The sequence below is a fragment of the Colobus angolensis genome, unplaced genomic scaffold (assembly GCF_000951035.1).
Source record: "Colobus angolensis palliatus isolate OR3802 unplaced genomic scaffold, Cang.pa_1.0 Scaffold219, whole genome shotgun sequence".
Lineage (NCBI taxonomy): Eukaryota > Metazoa > Chordata > Mammalia > Primates > Cercopithecidae > Colobus > Colobus angolensis.
In genome coordinates, this window is record NW_012115366.1 from 3818388 (window position 1) to 3835678 (window position 17291).

At 49.4% G+C, this 17291-nt stretch overlaps 1 protein-coding gene across 2 annotated transcripts in view; it reads left to right on the plus strand.

Annotated features, from left to right (window-relative positions):
• RSPO4 (R-spondin 4) overlaps positions 1–17291 on the plus strand; it is a 42590-nt gene continuing 25299 nt past the window's right edge. The window contains exon 1 of one of the 2 annotated variants that reach the window (XM_011943411.1): positions 1–83. In XM_011943411.1, the coding sequence (XP_011798801.1) occupies positions 5–83 (79 nt within the window). In that variant the 5' untranslated portion in view covers positions 1–4. The remainder of the gene's footprint in view (positions 84–17291) is intronic. The other variant, XM_011943410.1, reaches the window with a different exon arrangement.

A 17291-nucleotide genomic window follows, 5' to 3' on the forward strand; every position in this document is an offset into this window, starting at 1 on the left:
CCAGATGCGGGCGCCACTCTGCCTGCTCCTGCTCGTCGCCCACGCCGTGGACATGCTCGCCCTGAACCGAAGGAAGAAGCAAGGTACGAGGGGTGACAGGACAGGGCGGCCGAGCAGGCGCTGCTGGGCGGACCGGGGGCCGGGAGGCCGGGGTGGCGGCTTAGGGAGCATCTGCCTGGTGCCTGGCGCCCTGGATCATTCGCTCCTCCAGATGAGTCTCAACCTCACTTTAAATGGGGAGACTAAGGTTCCAGGGCACCCAGTGAGCGAGCCATTGAGCAGGGTGGGCCAAGGAGACTCTCCCAGAAGGTAGAGGTAGCAGGGGTCTCTGTAGCCACATGGTGGGCAGAAAGGAGGACGGCTCCATGCAGAGACAGAAGCCTCAAGAGCCAGACTGGAGGGCACAGGGACTAGGAGACAGACTCAGTGGCTTAGAAGCCATCCCAAGCATCCACACTGAGCCAGGAAGTGACATTGAGAGCCCTGGGCTGGGAGTCCAGAGGCCCCAGTCCCAGCCTCATCATTCACCCTGACTCCTGGTGTCACCTCCCAGAGGGCAGTGATCCTCCGTGGCCCCCTCTGTTGAGTTCAGCCAGACCTGAGACCTGAGTTCAGGTTCATTTATTCTAATAAGGGATGGCCTAGAAGAAGTTCAGCCCCTCAGAGAGCCTTAGTTTTTCCATCTTGACCTCCCAGGCCACTAGGAAGATGAGCCAAGGTTCAGATCATAAATGTACCAGGGGCCCAATGCACTCTCACCTGGGAGTCCTATGCCACAGCCTCGCTGTGAGAGTCAGAACATCCTCAGAAGGTGGGTTGGAGGCTGTCCCTGCAGAGCAGGAATTGGTAGAGACTGTGCCTCAGAGAAGGGTAAGCAGGTGAGCAAATGAGCAAATTGCCTGCCTGAGCCGGGCAGCCCTTTGGCCTCCAGGTGCCACTCTTAAGATCAGCAGCCAAATGCCAGCCACTGTGCCAGGGGTTTTTCATGTCCTAGCTCATAAAATCCCAACTATATTCTCATGACATAGGGGTCGTCCAGTTTTAATAAAGCCTGGGATTCCAAGGCTCAGACTGGTTTAAATAACTGCTGAATTGTCCAGCTGGTGTCTTCTCTCTTTCCAGCCCTCGCATTGGGTGTGAGCAAGGATAAAGGGGAGAGAAAATGAGAGAGAATGGCTTGCCCTCTGGGGCCTTCCATCTGTGTGAAATCCCTACAGTGACAGTCACTCCAGAAGCGGAGCAGGAAGTAGACAGAGGCTGTGGGAGAATTGGGAGGTGGGATTGGATGGGATCAGGGAGACTGTGGCCCAAGAGGCTCCAGTTCTTGCTGTGACAGTGGGACAAGGGAATGGAGAGGCATGTGGTTTTCAGCTGAGCTGGGGTGAGTTTGGGACTCTATGGGGACACTCCTTTGTGAATGGCCTTTGTTTAGTAGTTAGGGGCATGGGCTCTGGAGCCAGGTCAACTGAGTTCAAATCCCAGCTTCCCCAGTTACCAACTGAGTGGCCTTGGATAAGTCACTTTGCCTCTCCAATTCTCACTTTACCCATCTGAGGGTCCTTTAGAAGATATCTGAGATCCTTCTCCATTCTAAACAATACCAAAAAATCAAGCAAACCCCCTTTCCCTTCATTAACCCATCTTTTACTTAAGTATCCTGCTCATAAGGATGATTGTGGGCAAGACTGAGTGTGTATGGGAAATGAGTAGCTGAGGACACAGGCTCCTAATGGGTGCTGGTAAGTATTAATCATTCTCATTTCCTGTCCACTGTGTCCTTGGCTACTCACAATGGCCTAGTGGAGGGAGGGGAGAGATGCTTGTTTTCTGGATGAGGGAACTGAGGTTCAGAGAAGGAAACTGACTTGTCCAAGGTTGCACAGCAGGTGAGTAGCAAAGCAGGCTTGAATCCCAATCTGCCTGACATATGCTGAGAAGATATCTTCTGAGGTGTGCTGGTCTTCCCTTCTCAGAGCCTCAGTTTCCTCATCTAAAGAGGAGCTGGTTTAGGCCAGGTGTGGTGGCTCACGCCTGTAATACCAGCACTTTGGGAAGCCAAGGTAGGCGGATCACTTGAGGTCAGAAGTTTGAGACCAGCCTGGCTAACAAGGTGAAACCCTGTCTCTACTAAAAATACAAAGATTAGCTGGGTGTGGTGGCGGGCGCCTGTAATTCCAGCTACTTGGGAGGCTGAGGCCGGAGAATCGCTTGAACCCAGGGGGCAGAGGTCTCAGTGAGCCGAGATCTTGCCACTGCACTATAGCCTGGGTGTCAGAGTGAGACTCTGTCTCAACAACAACAATGACAACAACAAAGAAGAAAAAAAAAAAGAGCTGGTTTAGAAGACTTTAAGATGCTTCTCAGCTCAAAAAAGAAAAAAGAAAGAAAAATGATAAATTTCTATCCTGCCCCTTTTGCTCCCCACCCCATCTACAGCTCACCACCACCTCCCCAGGAGCTCAGTGAGGAGGTAGGGATATGGCTGCAATTTGGTGAGGGCCTCTCAGCATCCCTCCTCCAGTACCTGATCTCTTGCCTCTGGGACACACACCTGCCTAGCATCTTCAGAAGAGGCTTAGGGCTCCTTTTATTTGTTGGATACAATGGAGATAGCCTTGGATTTCAGTCACACCCCTGACCCAGTTGTGTCATGTGACCTTGGGTGAGTAGATTTTCTCCATCCCCCGCCCATAGCCTCAGTTGCCCATTGGCACTGGAGTGGGGACCAGAGCTAGATAAACCCTTCCTGTAGCATCTTTTGCAAGGCAGCCACAGGAGTTCTGGTCAAATAGATTGGGAAATGCTGGGTTTAGCAGATTTCTTGGCGGTGAGACTTATTAGAGCATGCTGAAGAGGTGGAGATAGACAGTGTAACCCAGGTGTGATGGCTCAAGCCTATAATCCTGGCACTTTGGGAGGCCAAGATGGGAGGATAGCTTGAGCCCAGGAGTTCAAGACCAACCTGGGCAACATGGCAAAACTCTACAAAAAATACATTTTTTTGTCTCTATAAAAAATACAAAAAATAGCCAGGCATGGTGGTGGTGGTGCACACCTGTAGTCCCAGCTACTTAGGAAGCCAAGGTGGGAGGATCACTTCAATCCAGGAAGGACATCAAGGCTCCAGCGAGCTGTGATTGTGCCACTGCACCCCAGCCTGGGTAACAGAACAGACGCTGTCTCCAAAAAAAAAAAAGGAGAGAGAGAGAGTGACCTTTCCCAAACATATTACACATCAGAGACCATTTCTCATAAGGCATCTGCTTGGAAAATTCTGTACACAATCTCTGAGGGTCCTACCAACTTTGACCTTATTCTAACTTTGGCGGGAGAATGTGTCCTGAAAACACCTGGCTGTTGGCAGTACTTCATTCATTTATTCATTTCCTTGCTCATTTAACAAGTTTCACAGGGCAGCCTCTGTGCCAGGTTCTGTGTTGGGGACCTTGGAGATACCCAGGTGAGCAGCCCTGGGCCTGTCCTTGGGGAACGGCCAACACAGAGGGATGACCCTTTCCCACCTTTCTCCAGCCTCCCCCGTGCCTGAGTCTTTGGCCTTAGCGTTTGGCCAGGTCTGCACAATCCCGAGGAGTGATCTGCTGGGCTGGCATCTGCCCTGTCTGAGCCCCCTTGAGGCCTGGTTCCCACAGACCCATCCCTTCTCAGGCTCCAGCATAACTGCTTCTTAATGAAGCCCAATTTTTCTGTTTCTAAGAAAGAATGAAATAAAAGACTTGAGAAAGATTCTTGGATCTCAAGTGTCTCTTACAAAACAGCATTTTGATTAATTAAGTATAAATGAATCAGAACCAGATGGGGACATTTTTTTGAAACATGCTGGGGTGTCCTGGCAATGGGACAGTCCGGCAGAGTGAGGGGGCTCTGGTTCGCATCCCTAGATCTGGAGGTCCATTTAGGCAAGGAGGAGATGCCAGCCTGTGACTGACTTTCCCTGACATCCAAGGCCTGCTGGGGAGGGATCCCCACATTCACATGGAGTTTTGGGATCTTTCTAGACCTGAGCAAGCAAGGGGCAAAGTGAAGAGCCCTGGGTTCAAACCTTGAGCCCTCTCCTGCCCTAGATATGTGACATTAAGCAGGCCACACGCCTTCTCCCATCCATGCTTCCCCGCCTGTGAAATGGGAAAACTTGCACCTACCTCTGAGCAATTGGGAAGATGTACCACAGTCCAAGAGGGAAGGGGGCCGAAGGCACACAGTAGGGGCTTCATAAGGATTTGACCACTTTCCCTTCCCATTTTACAGCAGAGCAGACATGCCCTGGACCGGAAGGGAGTGGGGTCTCATGTGGGTTAAGCTCACCTCCGCCTCTTGCTTGTGATGTATCCGAAGCAAATCTTCTCCTCTCTCCGGGCTTGTTTTTCTTTATTGTAAATTGCGGTGGTGCCCACTCCAGAGGCCTGTTATGTGGAGTGAATATGACACTTCCATTTAAATTGCAAAGCCCCATGTGGAGGGCCAGGCAGGCAGCACTGTCTCCTGTACACACAGATGCACCAAGCCCTGGGCAAGCAGGAGCCATCGCTGGGCACAGAACAAGGTATGTCCCCTGAGTGCTGGCATCCAGGTGAAGCCAGGTTTAGATGCAGGCGTAGTTCTGAAGGGGATTCCTACAGGGCAGGGGTGGGTAATGACTGGACATTGAGGACTAAGGGAATGGCGCTGAGTCTTAATAGAACGTAACCTTGGGCCTCTCGGCTTGGGTTTCTTCATAACATAGGGGCCGGCTGAGAAATGGAAAGCTGAGTTCTTGGCACATAGTAGGTGGTCAATCAATTGAGTTTTATTTGCCATCCTTCTTCCACTCAGCGTTCTGAAGCCAAGCCTGGGTGCAAAAGAGATACTGCTTTTCCATCCCATTGCCCCACCTCCCTCGCCTGTGGATGGAAACTATCCAACCCCCCTGCCCGGCCACCCAAGGAGATTCAGGCCACTGAGATTGAGGCCACGGAGCAAGGAGGGAGGCGGGCCACGTGCCGGGAACTGTGCAGGTGGGGCTTCACATCCTCACTCTGCCACTGCCTTGTGTTATGCCTGTTTCCCAGACACAGGAACTGAGGCTCAGAAAGCATCAATGGCCTGCCCAGGAGCTCACAGCTGCAGAGCCAGGACCTGGACCCAGAGTTTTGAAGGCTCCGAAGCCTGTGCAATAGATATAGAAATGAATCATGTCAGTGATTTGCCAGGACTGCAAGGTGGAAGCGTCTGAGAGGAACCCCATCGTGGGGAGTAGGATTTAGGATTCTGTCAGGCAGAGGTGGCAGTAGGGTGAGGACCTCTGCAGGATGACGGGAGAGTGTGGTCACGTGGGAAGGGCACAAGGGACCACATGGCCAAGGGAAGTGAAGTTCTGATTGCAGATTGGGCCGGAGTCCAGTCATGGAAGGGATTGGGTGCCATTCTCTGGTCACCATCATCATGAAGAAATACTTATTGGGTCCTTTCTCTAGGCCAGGCCCTGGGCTAGGTGTTGAAAAGGACAGCAGAGATGGGTGTTCCTCCATTTCTGCGGCCAGAGGACTATTTTCACATGGCCTTCAAGCTAAGAATATTGGAATATGCAACAGATCGTATGTGGCACAAAAAGCCTAAAATATATTTACTATCGGGATCTTAAGATCCATCAGGGAGAACATCATGGACAAGACTTCTGAGGCTGCACCTCAACACACCCTTGAGAGCAGGCTGGTGGTGGTCCCAGCCTCAGCTGAGGAATCCGAGACAAAGAGGAGACGTTTCTTGGCTGAGGTGTCACATGGATAGGGTTTATTCATCCGTCCTCCTGTCTGGTGAAAAAACTGAAGCTCCCATTAGTTTAAAGTTTTCCAAACTGAGGGTTATGATGCATTAGCAGGTGAGGGCAATAAATTTAACTATAGCCAGCATTTTCGAATGAAATGGAATGGAACGGAACGGAATGGAACAGAATGGAATGGAATATAACTGAATAAAATAGAGTGGGGTCAGCAAACATTTTTTGCGAAGGGTCAGATAGTAAATACTTTAGACCTTGCAAGCCACATATGATCTGTCACATACTCCACTCTTCTTAACTCACCGGCCACACAAAAACATCCAAATTTGGTCCAGAGGCTACAGTTTTTGCCAACCTCCTTTTTAGAATATATCAGAGTGCATTGTAAGTGTGAAAACTCTTATTTTAAGGAATGTGTTTCAGTTTACACATATATGTGAATGTGTGTATGAGTGAGTGTGTATGCACATATATGTGGATGTATGTGAGTGTGTGCATGCATGTGCATGTGTCTACTAGTGTGTGTACTGATATAAGAGTGTATTTCTTACCGTTGTCAAAATAGTGTGGCGGCTGCTGGACCAGCTGAGCCCATCTTCTGTGCTCAGCCCCTTTCAGTTATGGCCTAATGAAGGCTCTCCTGACAGCTGTAAGGGGCAGATTCCAGGAGGATCTTTATATTACAGTTGAGGAGACTGAGGCCCAGTGGGTGGTACAGCAACAGACAGGGGTGCTGGGATGTAAGCCCAGAGAGTCTGTCTCTGGAGCTCCAAACAATTGCCTTAGTTCAGATGCTTGTTTCTAATCACCCTGAATCTGACAGCTACATCATTCCCCAGGTGTGTGGACTTTAGCTCCTGGAAGGTGGAATCACGTGTTGGGGCCCTAAATCTCCTCCTGCATCAACACCTCTGCGTGGCCGGGGTGTGGCAGACATTGCGCGCTCCTTTCCTTTGGTCCTCACCCCAGCCCTGCCTGGTGGATATGCCCCCACTGCCAGCTTGGCCGGGGTGTGGCAGACATTGCGCGCTCCTTTCCTTTGGTCCTCACCCCAGCCCTGCCTGGTGGATATGCCCCCACTGCCAGCTTACAGAAGAGGGAAGTTGGTTGAGAGAGGGGGGCTGGCTTATCCAAAGTCACATCGCAAATACATGTGTGAGCTGGGTCTTTTTAATTCCAAAACCCACAGCAAATCCTGCCTACGGTAGACTTCTCCTGACAACCCGTCTAATGCTGCCATTAACCACCTCCTTGTTCGTATAGCACTTTATAGTTTGCAGAGCAGCTCAGCTTTCATTTTCTCTCTGAAATTCTGGAGAGGAGTTCTAGAATAATGAAGTGTTAAGGCCAAAAAGGTCAAGTGAGATCTTTGAGACCAATCCTTGTAAAATTGGAGACTCAAGCGGGGAAGCACCTTACCCAAGGTCACCCAGCAATGAGTAGAAGTGAGGGTGCAGGCAACCAGCGGTGAAGGCAAAACGTGAATTGGTGGAGGAAGGCAGCCTGCTCCAGAGCCTGACAGGTTGAGAGCCTCTCGGAGCCTCAATTTCCCCCCATGTGACTTGGAAATGCTCAGTGTGCTTTGCCTTTTTTCCCAGGGCTGGGACAAATGTCAGAAGACAGGATGGAGCCAGGCACAGTGGCTCACACCTGTAATCCCAGCACTTTGGGAGGCTGAGGCAGGCAGAATACCTGAGGCCAGGAGTTCAAGACCAGCCTGGCCAACATGGTGAAACCCCATCTCTACTAAAAATACAAAAATTAGCCAGGTGTATTGGTGCACACCTGTAATCCCAACTACTCAGGAGGCTGAGGCATGAGAATCACTTCAACCTGGGAAGCAAAGGTTGCAGTGAGCTGAGATTGCACCACTGCATTCTAGCCTGGGTGACAGAACAAGACTCTGTCTCAAAAAACGTTAAGACAGGATGGAATCTGGAGGGCTTTCACACATCCAAGGCTGTCTGCAGGAATTTCTGAAAAACCAGAGGCCAGCCCAGGGCTGGGTGCCTCTTAAGGGCCTCCAGAGTTACCTGGGCAACATGAGCCTCTCCACAGGGTCCGAGGCTTGGCTGTGTGATTTCCTGAGAGGGACCAAGCCACGGAGCCATCATGGTCTCAAGGCTAGTCCTGTCCTTAGAGTATTGGGCTATAGGCACCATCAGGACATAGAACAGCCCTAGGGGTGGACATCAGGGAACACACTCCTCACCTACATCTCTACACACACATATGTTCCCCAAACCATATTTTTTCTTTAAAAATACTTAACTTTCATTGGCATCAAAGGTTAACAAAAGTCACTTTGGATTTGGTTTTGTGGTTGAGCATTTAGGTGAGTAGACGTGAGGGTGCAGGAGATGCCAGATGTTGCCTGCATTCCTTTATTTTATTTAACAATTTCAGACACTGTTCTAAGTACTTTGTATGTATTCATTGATTAAAGTATCTTAATAAACCTGCACAGTGGGTAGTAGTATTCCTGTTTTATAGACGAGAAAACTGAGGCACAGGGAGGTTAAGTGACTGCCCAGGGCCACTCAGCCAAGGTTCAAATCCTTCCTTGCCCCAGAGCCCAGCTCTAACTACTGAACTTAATTGCCTCCCAGCCTTATTTCATCCTCACAGCACCCCTCTGAGGGGCCTGTCATTACCCACATTTTGTAGAGGAGGAAGCCATTAAAAGAGAGGCACATTCATTGAAGTATGTGCAGTTGCCATTTTTGTAGGTCATAAACAGCCAAATATTAGCAATTTCATGTTTCTGCCCCATAGCTTGGCAGAGTAAGTTTGGCAAAAACCAGGATTCCATCCAGACGATTGATTCCAAAGCCTGAGTCCATAACCACCACGGCAGCCCCCCTCCCGGGCTACCCACATTATAGCCCCATGAAGTGGCTTGACCCTATTATTCTCCCTCTTCTACAGACGAGACCTTCCACATTCAGGAAGGGGAATCGACTTGCCAAGGACACACAGCTAGGCTGGGGAAAGGTCATGATGTGCTCCCAGGTCTCTGTGGGCTGGAGCCTTTTTTCCTAGCCCTGTGTAACAGCAACATCCAGGACACATGTGCCCTCAGCCCTGCCCTCAGAGCTTCTTCCAGATCCCGGCGGGAATGGTCTGCTTCCCATCTCCGGATGGGTGACACCAACTCCACCCGGACACTGCTGTCCCATGCTGGGCCGCCACTGCCTGCCCTGGAATGATTGCTTGCAGTAACAGCATGATTCATAGGGCCCTTGCTCTGTGGCCCATAGTAGGGGCTCTGATGTGCCATTGCGCACGGGGTGAGAGGTTCTGTTTCACCAACTCAGAACAGAGGCATTCCCAAGCCCAGAGGACCCAGGCCACATGGGGAAACCACTCCCTTTCACTGGAAACCTCCACTTTCCCTGGAGCCCGACAGCAGAGCCCACATCCGCCAGGGTGGAGACGTGAGGAGAAGGAATGTCACAGCTGCCCTTCTGAGCCTGCTCTGGGGTTGGCCAGTGGGCACAGCTGTCTCTAGCAAGTCCCAGATGAGCACTGGGGCCTTGGCAGGCTGTCCTGAAGGCTGTGGGCTCTACCACTTACTGGCTGAGTGACCTTGGGCAGGTCATCTCTCCCTTCTGTGCTCCTGTTGGCTAATTTTTAAAATGAGGCATGAAACATAGACAAACACATTGCTAGCATATAGGGAGTGCTCGTCAGTGATGGTTAAAAGGGCCTGGTGACATGCAGGGAGTGTGAGATTTGGGCTGTGCCAGTCCTGGGCTCAGCTCCCAGTTCTGTTACTGCCGTGCTTGGGTGACAGTGTCTGACTCCTGAATCTCGATGTTGTCTGTCAATACAATGGGGACAATAAGAGCATCTACCTCATATGGTTGTCAAGATGACTATGCATGTGACCCCCTGGAAGACAATCAGTGCTTCTTTAATGGTGTTAACTGTCATGCGTCATGGGGGGTGGGCTCTTCCTAGTGTACAGAAGTTAGAGCCTGATGTCAGAGATGGCCCTGCCTCTGTTTGAAAGTCCTCGGCAGACCTAACTCGTCCAAAGAAGGTCATTTTGAGGATGCCAGATTCAGAGGATAGGGTGGTCCTAAGTGCTGTGTGACTGTGGCAGTGACCCACCCTCTCTGAGTCTCTGTTCACTCCTCTATGAAAGTGGACCTCAGAGGACGGCAGTGAGAATGGGATGATGTAACATGTATGCGTGTGTGTGTGTGTGTGTGTATTGCCAGCACATTACAAATGCATAAATGATGTGATGGCTATTTTGGGGTGAGGCCATGGTGGGGCCTGACATCCTGCCCTCTGCCCACAGCGGGCTGGAAAAACCGAGTCAGATGCTGCCTGAGGGCATGCTTTTCCTTCCTCCTCCCCTCTCACCCCCTACACCACCCTCCTCATTCACTTCCCCCGCCTCCCTGCAGGCATTTGAGCCAATCAGACTCCTTAATTCACAGCACATCATCAGCAAGGTCTAGCAAGACCTTGCTCTCCTTTGACATTCTATTTTTTTTTCCCTTTATTCTTTATATTGTTAAAAATAGCTGATTTTTTATTTTACTCGTAAAAATTCTTTCATGTATTTTTACATTTTTAAATTTTATTTCACTTAAACATGTTACTTTTATTCTTAATATTTTGTTTTTATTAACTTTAATGCATTTAAATTATTTTACAAATGTATTTTTTATTTGAATGGATTTTTACACTTTATTTTTATACCTTATTTTTAAATTTTTATTTTGTTATTTAATTTTGTTTTTGAATGTGATTTTATTTTAACTTTTTGTTTTAATTATGTAGTTCTTATTCACCTGATTTTTAATTTTAAATTTTATTTTTTCACTTTTTAAACATTTTATATTTATTTTTCCCACTTTTAAAATTGGATTTCCTGAAGTTTTCTTGTCAACTTATAGGACTTCCTTGTATTACCTAGATATCAATTTTGTGTTGATTTTGACACAAAAAATATCTTTTGAAATCTGACTTTGTAGAGTCCTCACCTTCGGAGAGTAGAAATCATTACTTACCATGCTGTCAATGTGGTCAAATCCATTGGTTTTTGAGGGGGGAGAGGGGGATTGTTCTGCCTTATGGTCTGGGTTTTCTGATCTTATTAAAAAGTCTGGGCTGGGCTCAGTGGCTCACGCCTGTAATCCCAGCACTTTGGGAGGCCAAGGTGGGCAGATCACGAGGTCAGGAGATCGAGACCATCCTGGCTAACACAGTGAAACCCCATCTCTACTAAAAACTACAAAAAATTAGCCAGGCGTGGTGGCGGACGCCTGTAGTCCCAGCTACTTGGGAGGCTGAGGCAGGAGAATGGCGTGAACCTGGGAGGTGGAGCTTGCAGTGAGCCAAGATCATGCCACTGCACTCCAGCCTGGGTGACAGAGTGAGACCCCATCTCAAAAACAATAACAAAAAAGTCTGTATAAGAAGGTCTTACAAGAAGCCACACTCCAGAGCCAGGTGCATTGACTCTCACCTGAAATCCCAGCTACTCACGGAGCTGAGGAGGGAGGATGGCTTGAGTCCAGGAGTTCGAGGCCATCCTGGGCAACACGGTGAGACCCCTTCTCTTAAAATAAACAAGCAAAGTCACACTTCAGAGTGTGAGCTTGGATCCACTATGACTTGTCATTGGACCACCCTTCCTGCGAGGGATTCTTCCGGCAAGTGTTAGTGCTGCTGCTGCAGCCCTCAGGCCTTCCTGAGCACACTACTGGGACGCTCAATTGCAGTGATGCTCCTCTGTCCACCCTCCTTCCTGACTGTGCCCTTGGATCACTGCCTGCAGTTGGCACGCATATGCTCCAAACCAGACCCTGTCCTTGAGGTCCCCCTCCCCCCTACTCTGATGGAGGTAGTAGCCTCAGCAGCAGTGAGTTTTCTTGTAAAAGAGACATCAGCTGGAGAATCCCTGCCCTTGAAGACGAGTGACATTAGCTTGAACAACACCCCACAGGGGTTCAAAATCCCCTACAAGGAGTATCCCCAGCCAACAGATTACACTTCCCGCTCGCCTCTGGCTGAGGGTTGCTTTGGCTGAATCAGTTCAGTTTGTGGATCATCTTATTCTCTTGCATCAACAACTCCCCACCCCAGGAAGAGAGAGAGATTGAGAAAGAGAGAGAGAGAAAGGAAGAAAGGAAGGAAGGAAAGAAGGAAGGAAGGAAGGAAGGAAGGAAGGAAGGAAGGAAGGAAGGAAGGAAGGAAGGAAGGAAGGAAGGGGAAAAGAGAAAGAGAGAGAATGAAGGGAAACATACACTCAGGACATTTGTGTGCATAGCCAGCTTTTTTGATGATCTGGGGGTTGCTGCTAAGGGCTCCATCCCTGCAATGCAAACAGTTCCAGAATAAAGGCACTTGGAGTAGCCTTCTCCCTCCTGCCTTCACTTGGCTGATATAACTCCTCCTGTCTGCCCCCACAGTCTGGGGCTCATCCCTGGTGTGCCCTGAGAGAGGTATGGCTTTAAATGGCATTTGTTGGCCTTTGGAGGCCCAGCTGGCAGGAGTCGGCAAGGAGGGGTGACAGGCCACAAGGCAGGCTCCTCCCCAGTGGTTAGGAGCTGGGCTCAGGTTTGCATTCCACCTGGCACCTCCTGTGAATGCTTGAGCCAACCCCTTCACCTCTCTGAGCCTCAGTTTTCTCATCCCTGCAAATGGAGTAAGAGTAGTCCCCACCTTGTGGGGTTATGGCAAGTTTTAATGATTTAGTACAAGGACCTGGGTAGCACAGGTCCTGGCACACTGTGAACACTCAGCCAGCATTAGCCTGGTTCTGCTCTTTGCAGTTCTAGTCCCTTTGAAAATCGGCCAGAGCTCCCAGAGGCCCGCATCTCCAACTGGGGGTGGTGTAGGACAGGTTGCAGCTGCTCATCTTGTTTCCAGCCCAGAATCCAGGTTATAACTGGGTAAGAAGGGTTATGGTTCCCACTTCGCAGATGAGGAAACTGAGGCCCACTAATAGTGAGTGCAGAATTTCCATGCCTGTGCAGGCCCAGGTCCCTCTAGCTACCTGGATTTGGATTTGGTGGAGACAGTGCCCCCAGGGCCAGGAGAGGTTTCCAAGGTGGAGCCCCCAACTCCCTGTGTTCCTGCCTCCCCCACCATGCACTGGGTCTCTTTCCCCTTCTTTCATTCAACTCCTCCCTACTAGCATCCTACCATTTATTGAGCACCTACAATGCACCAGAGGCTTTGTATGCATTGCCCACAACCTTAGGATCCTCCTACCTGGTGAGCATTTGCCCTATGAGCTGGGCACACAGCCAGGTGCTCTCTGCAGGTTATTACCTCACTTTTCCCTGCAAGCAATCCTTTAATAACATCATTCCTATTTTGCAGATGAGGTGCAGAGACTCAGAGAGGTCAGAAGGCCTTCCTAGGGCCAAGGTGGCAGAGCTGGGACTCAAACCTGTGTATGCGACCTGGTTCCCTCCTGCCTGGCGCTGCCTCCCATCTCTCTACTTCTGGGGACTGGGCAGTTAGTCTGGGAACCTGGACTGGGTGGTGACTTTACTACCTATTCTCAACTTGGAAAATGACTTAGGGAGCCACCCTGATACTGCCTTGGGTTTCGCACCAGCTTGGGAGATGGGGGCTGGAGGATATGCAGTCTGCTTAAAATAACAACTAGAGGAACTCAGAACAAGTACCTCATCCCAGCAGGCTGCAAAAGTCAAGAGGCAACAAGAGGTCAAGGAATCACAATTTGAACCAATGACCAGGAGAGGCAGAAGCGATTTGGGACATTTATGGAGGAGGCACCACGTTCTTTCCTGCTTCTGGGCTTTTGTACCCACTAGTCCCTCTGCCAAGAGTGCTTTCTTGTATATCTCAGATTCTAGGTCTAGGTCTCTTAAAAGCTGAGATCTGTCTGGGCATAGTGGCTCTCACCTGTAATCCCAGCACTTTGGGAGGCTGAGTCAGATGGATCACTTGAGGTCAGGAGTTCGAGACCAGCCTGACCAACATGGTGAAACCCGATCTCTACTAAAATTATGAAAACTAGCCAGGCATGGTGGCGGGCACCTGTAATTCCAGCTACTAGGGAGGCTGAGGCAGGAGAATTGCTTGAACCTGGGAGGCGGAGGTTGCAGTGAGTTGAGATCACACCACTTCTCTCCAGCCTGAGTGACATAACAAGACTCTGTCTCAAAAATAAATAAATATATAAATAAAAAAACTAAGATCTGTCTAGCATGTGTTATGTGCTGCACTGTGGACTAAGTCACTTACCCTTTAATTTTCATAATATCCCATGAGCAGAGCTTGTCTGTCCATCCTCCCTGGATCCACCCGCTTCTCATAGCTGCCAGCCTCGTCCAGGCCACTAGAATGACCAGAACCCCTACACCCTGAGCTCCCAGCTTCTACAGTCCATTCCCCTCAGCACCAGAGAAACTTTCAAGGTGGCAGACACTCCTCGGCTTGCAATCCACAGTGCTTCCTGACTCAATTCCAGGAAAACCCAGCACCATCCAAACTCGTCCATGTGTCCTGAGGGTCTGGCCCCTCTGCCTCCAGACCTCACCAACCACCACTCTCCCCTCAGTCACTGCACTCTGGCCTCGCTGCTCTCTTCCACACCACGTTCTTTCCTGCTTCTGGGCTTTTGTACCCACTGGTCCCTCCGCCAAGAGTGCTTTCTTGTATATCTCAGAGATGCCCTTCTAGGCAGCCCAGGCCCTCCCTCCTGCCACTCTGTGTACCCAAATTCAATTCCTTGTCATTCTCTGAAATGATCTCCCTCTCCCACTTAGGATGTAAACTTCATGAGGGGAAGGTCTGTCTCATTCACTGATGGATCCACAGTGCCTTGAAAAGTGCCTGGCAGGAAGCAACAAGCTTTTCAGTGGGTGGGTGATTGTGTTCATTTTAATCTTGTTTGTTTGTTTTTGAGACAGGGTCTCTCTCTCTGTCACCCAGACTGGAGGACAGTAGCATGATCATAGCTCATTGCAGCCTTGATCTCTCGGGCTCAAGCAATCCTCCCACCTCAGCCTCCTGTGTAGCTGGGACTATAAGTATGCATCACCATGCCTGGCTAAATTTTTTAAATTTTATTTTCATAGAGATAAGGGTCTCACTGTGTTGCCCAGGCTGGTCTCAAATTCCTGGCCTTAAGTGATCCTCCCACCTCAGCCTCCCAAAGTGCTGGGATTACAGGTGTCAGCCACCACACCTGGACAGTTTTATTTTACAAATGAGCAAACTGAGGTTAAGTAACTGTCCCAGGAAGTAAAGGTGGGGCTGGGATTTGAGAACAGGTTTATCTTATCCCCAGACTTGGAGTCCTACCTCTACCCGCTAAGGCTGCTGCCCAGCAGGACTAATTGAAAGATTGATCTCTGGGAAGGACAGGGTAACCATGAGAGACGTGTCATTTGGAATAGCAGTGTCCCAGCCATCCTCAGGCCCAGAGCAGGGTGCAGCAATGGATATAGCAGACCTGGGCTACGCAGTCAGGGGCCAGGAGCCAGGCTGTACACTAGCCCAGATAGAGAGGACCAGCTGGCTGGAGATAAAGAGTCAAAGGTGCCTATCCAGAGGTCTGAGTTCTAGCTCCTCCCCTCCCATGACTCACTGTGTGGCTCCTAACAAGTGCCTACCCGTCTCTGAACTCAGGACACACTGCCTGTCAAATGCTGTTACTACCTCATGCTACAGATAATAGGCTCTGCCTAAATTGCCTTCTCCAAATAAGGTTCCAGAGTCTTTTACAGTTTCTGTATCTTGTAGGTCATGGTGCTATTTCATTCTTGTTCTCATCTTCAATTTGAAAATTCTTAGGGAAGTAGAACAGCTTTGCATATGGTTATTGTCCCATTTGTCTTCCTTTTTAAAATTACTTGTAATGTCTTTGCCCATTCTCCCTCAACACACTTGGATCATTCCCCTTTTTCTTATTGATTTATAGGAGCTCTTTGTGTATTAAGGATATTCTTGGCAACTTTGTGTGTAACTGGCTTAATGATGATACTGAAGTTGTAACAGAGGATTACAAACATGACATGCTTTCCACACATCCCCCATCCCACACAGTCATATTTTTAACTCCAATCCTTAATAACTTTGGGCAGATCTCAAAGCTTTCTGGTAACTTTCAGCTATTAAAAAGCCTAGTCCAGTGCGAAATTTTTAAAACATAGGTCTGATTTGAAGCTCTCCTTTCCCATCACTGCCTTCCCCATCACTGCCTGACTCAGCTTCTGACTCCACTGATTTACCCTATAGGGAGATACGTCATGCTGTCTCACTCTCTTCTCTCCCCCCTCTGGGTTGATTTCTCCCGTGTATGTTGGGGAGCAGAAGAAAGAATGGGGGTAGAGACAGCTGTCACTACCCTGCTGCTGCTGTGGCCTCCACAATTCCCAGTGTTAGAAAACTCTGGGGCCATCACCAGTGAGCAGCAGGGAGAGACTGGGACTAAATGTTCTTCTGCCTCCATCCATGCCCTCCCCTTTCTCCCACGTGTGGCAGGTGCCTAATTGGGACACAGGTGTGATTATTGGGCAAGGAGCACGAGCTTGACCTCTTCAGATCACCCTAGCTTCCTCACTACCCCATTTCCCTTCGACAGCCTCATGCCCCTTGGGCTGGAAAACCATGGCTTAGATTAAGCTCAAGTGCCTCCTTCAATGTCCACTTGACCGAATATAGGAAATTGACAAGAAATTGGTCAAATGGTGGCAATGCAGGCTGCCCCTGCCAGACCCCACCCCTTTTGCATTTCTCATTCATTCTCCACTCACTCCCAATAGACATAGGGAAGATCAACAAGTGTGTGTTCAATCAAGGGATGGAATGCCTGTTTCCCTATGGTTCGTAGTTTCTCCCCTCCAAACCATGAGCCCACCTGGGCTTGGGAGTTGGGGACATGCCGTGCCTTGCCCTGTCCCAGCCACTGCTGACCAATCCTCCTTAGATCCTTTTTAGAAACTGGATTATATGGGCTGGGGAGGCAGTGGGGCAGGTCAGGGGTGGGGGTGACAAAGATAGTTGGCCCCCTCTCAATAAGTCCTAGAGAGGATGTCTGACTCCACTCTCAGATTCAGGAGGCAGCTCTCTTTAGAACAGCAAAATATGTCCTATTCATTCTCACATCCAACAAGTATTTTACAGAGCAGCTAGTAGACATGTGGCCTTATGCATGGCGCTGGAGAGTCACTGGTGAATAAAAGTCCCTGAGAAATTTACATTTCCAATCCAGTATGATTTTGTGTGTCTTTCTAAAATGTTTCTACAGGTCTGTGATTTGTCTTTTAACTTTAATAAATAAAGGATCCTGGCACATAGATGGTATTCAAGAAATATCTGCTGAATGGATGGATGGATGGATAGATGGTTGGGTGGATGATGGGTGGGTGGATAGATAGATGAATGGATAGATGAGTGGGTGGGTGGATGGATGAATGGATAGATGGGTGGGTGAGTGGATAGATAGATGGGTGGGTGGGTGGATGGATGGATGGGTAGATAGATGAGTGGGTGGGTGGGTGGATGAATGGAT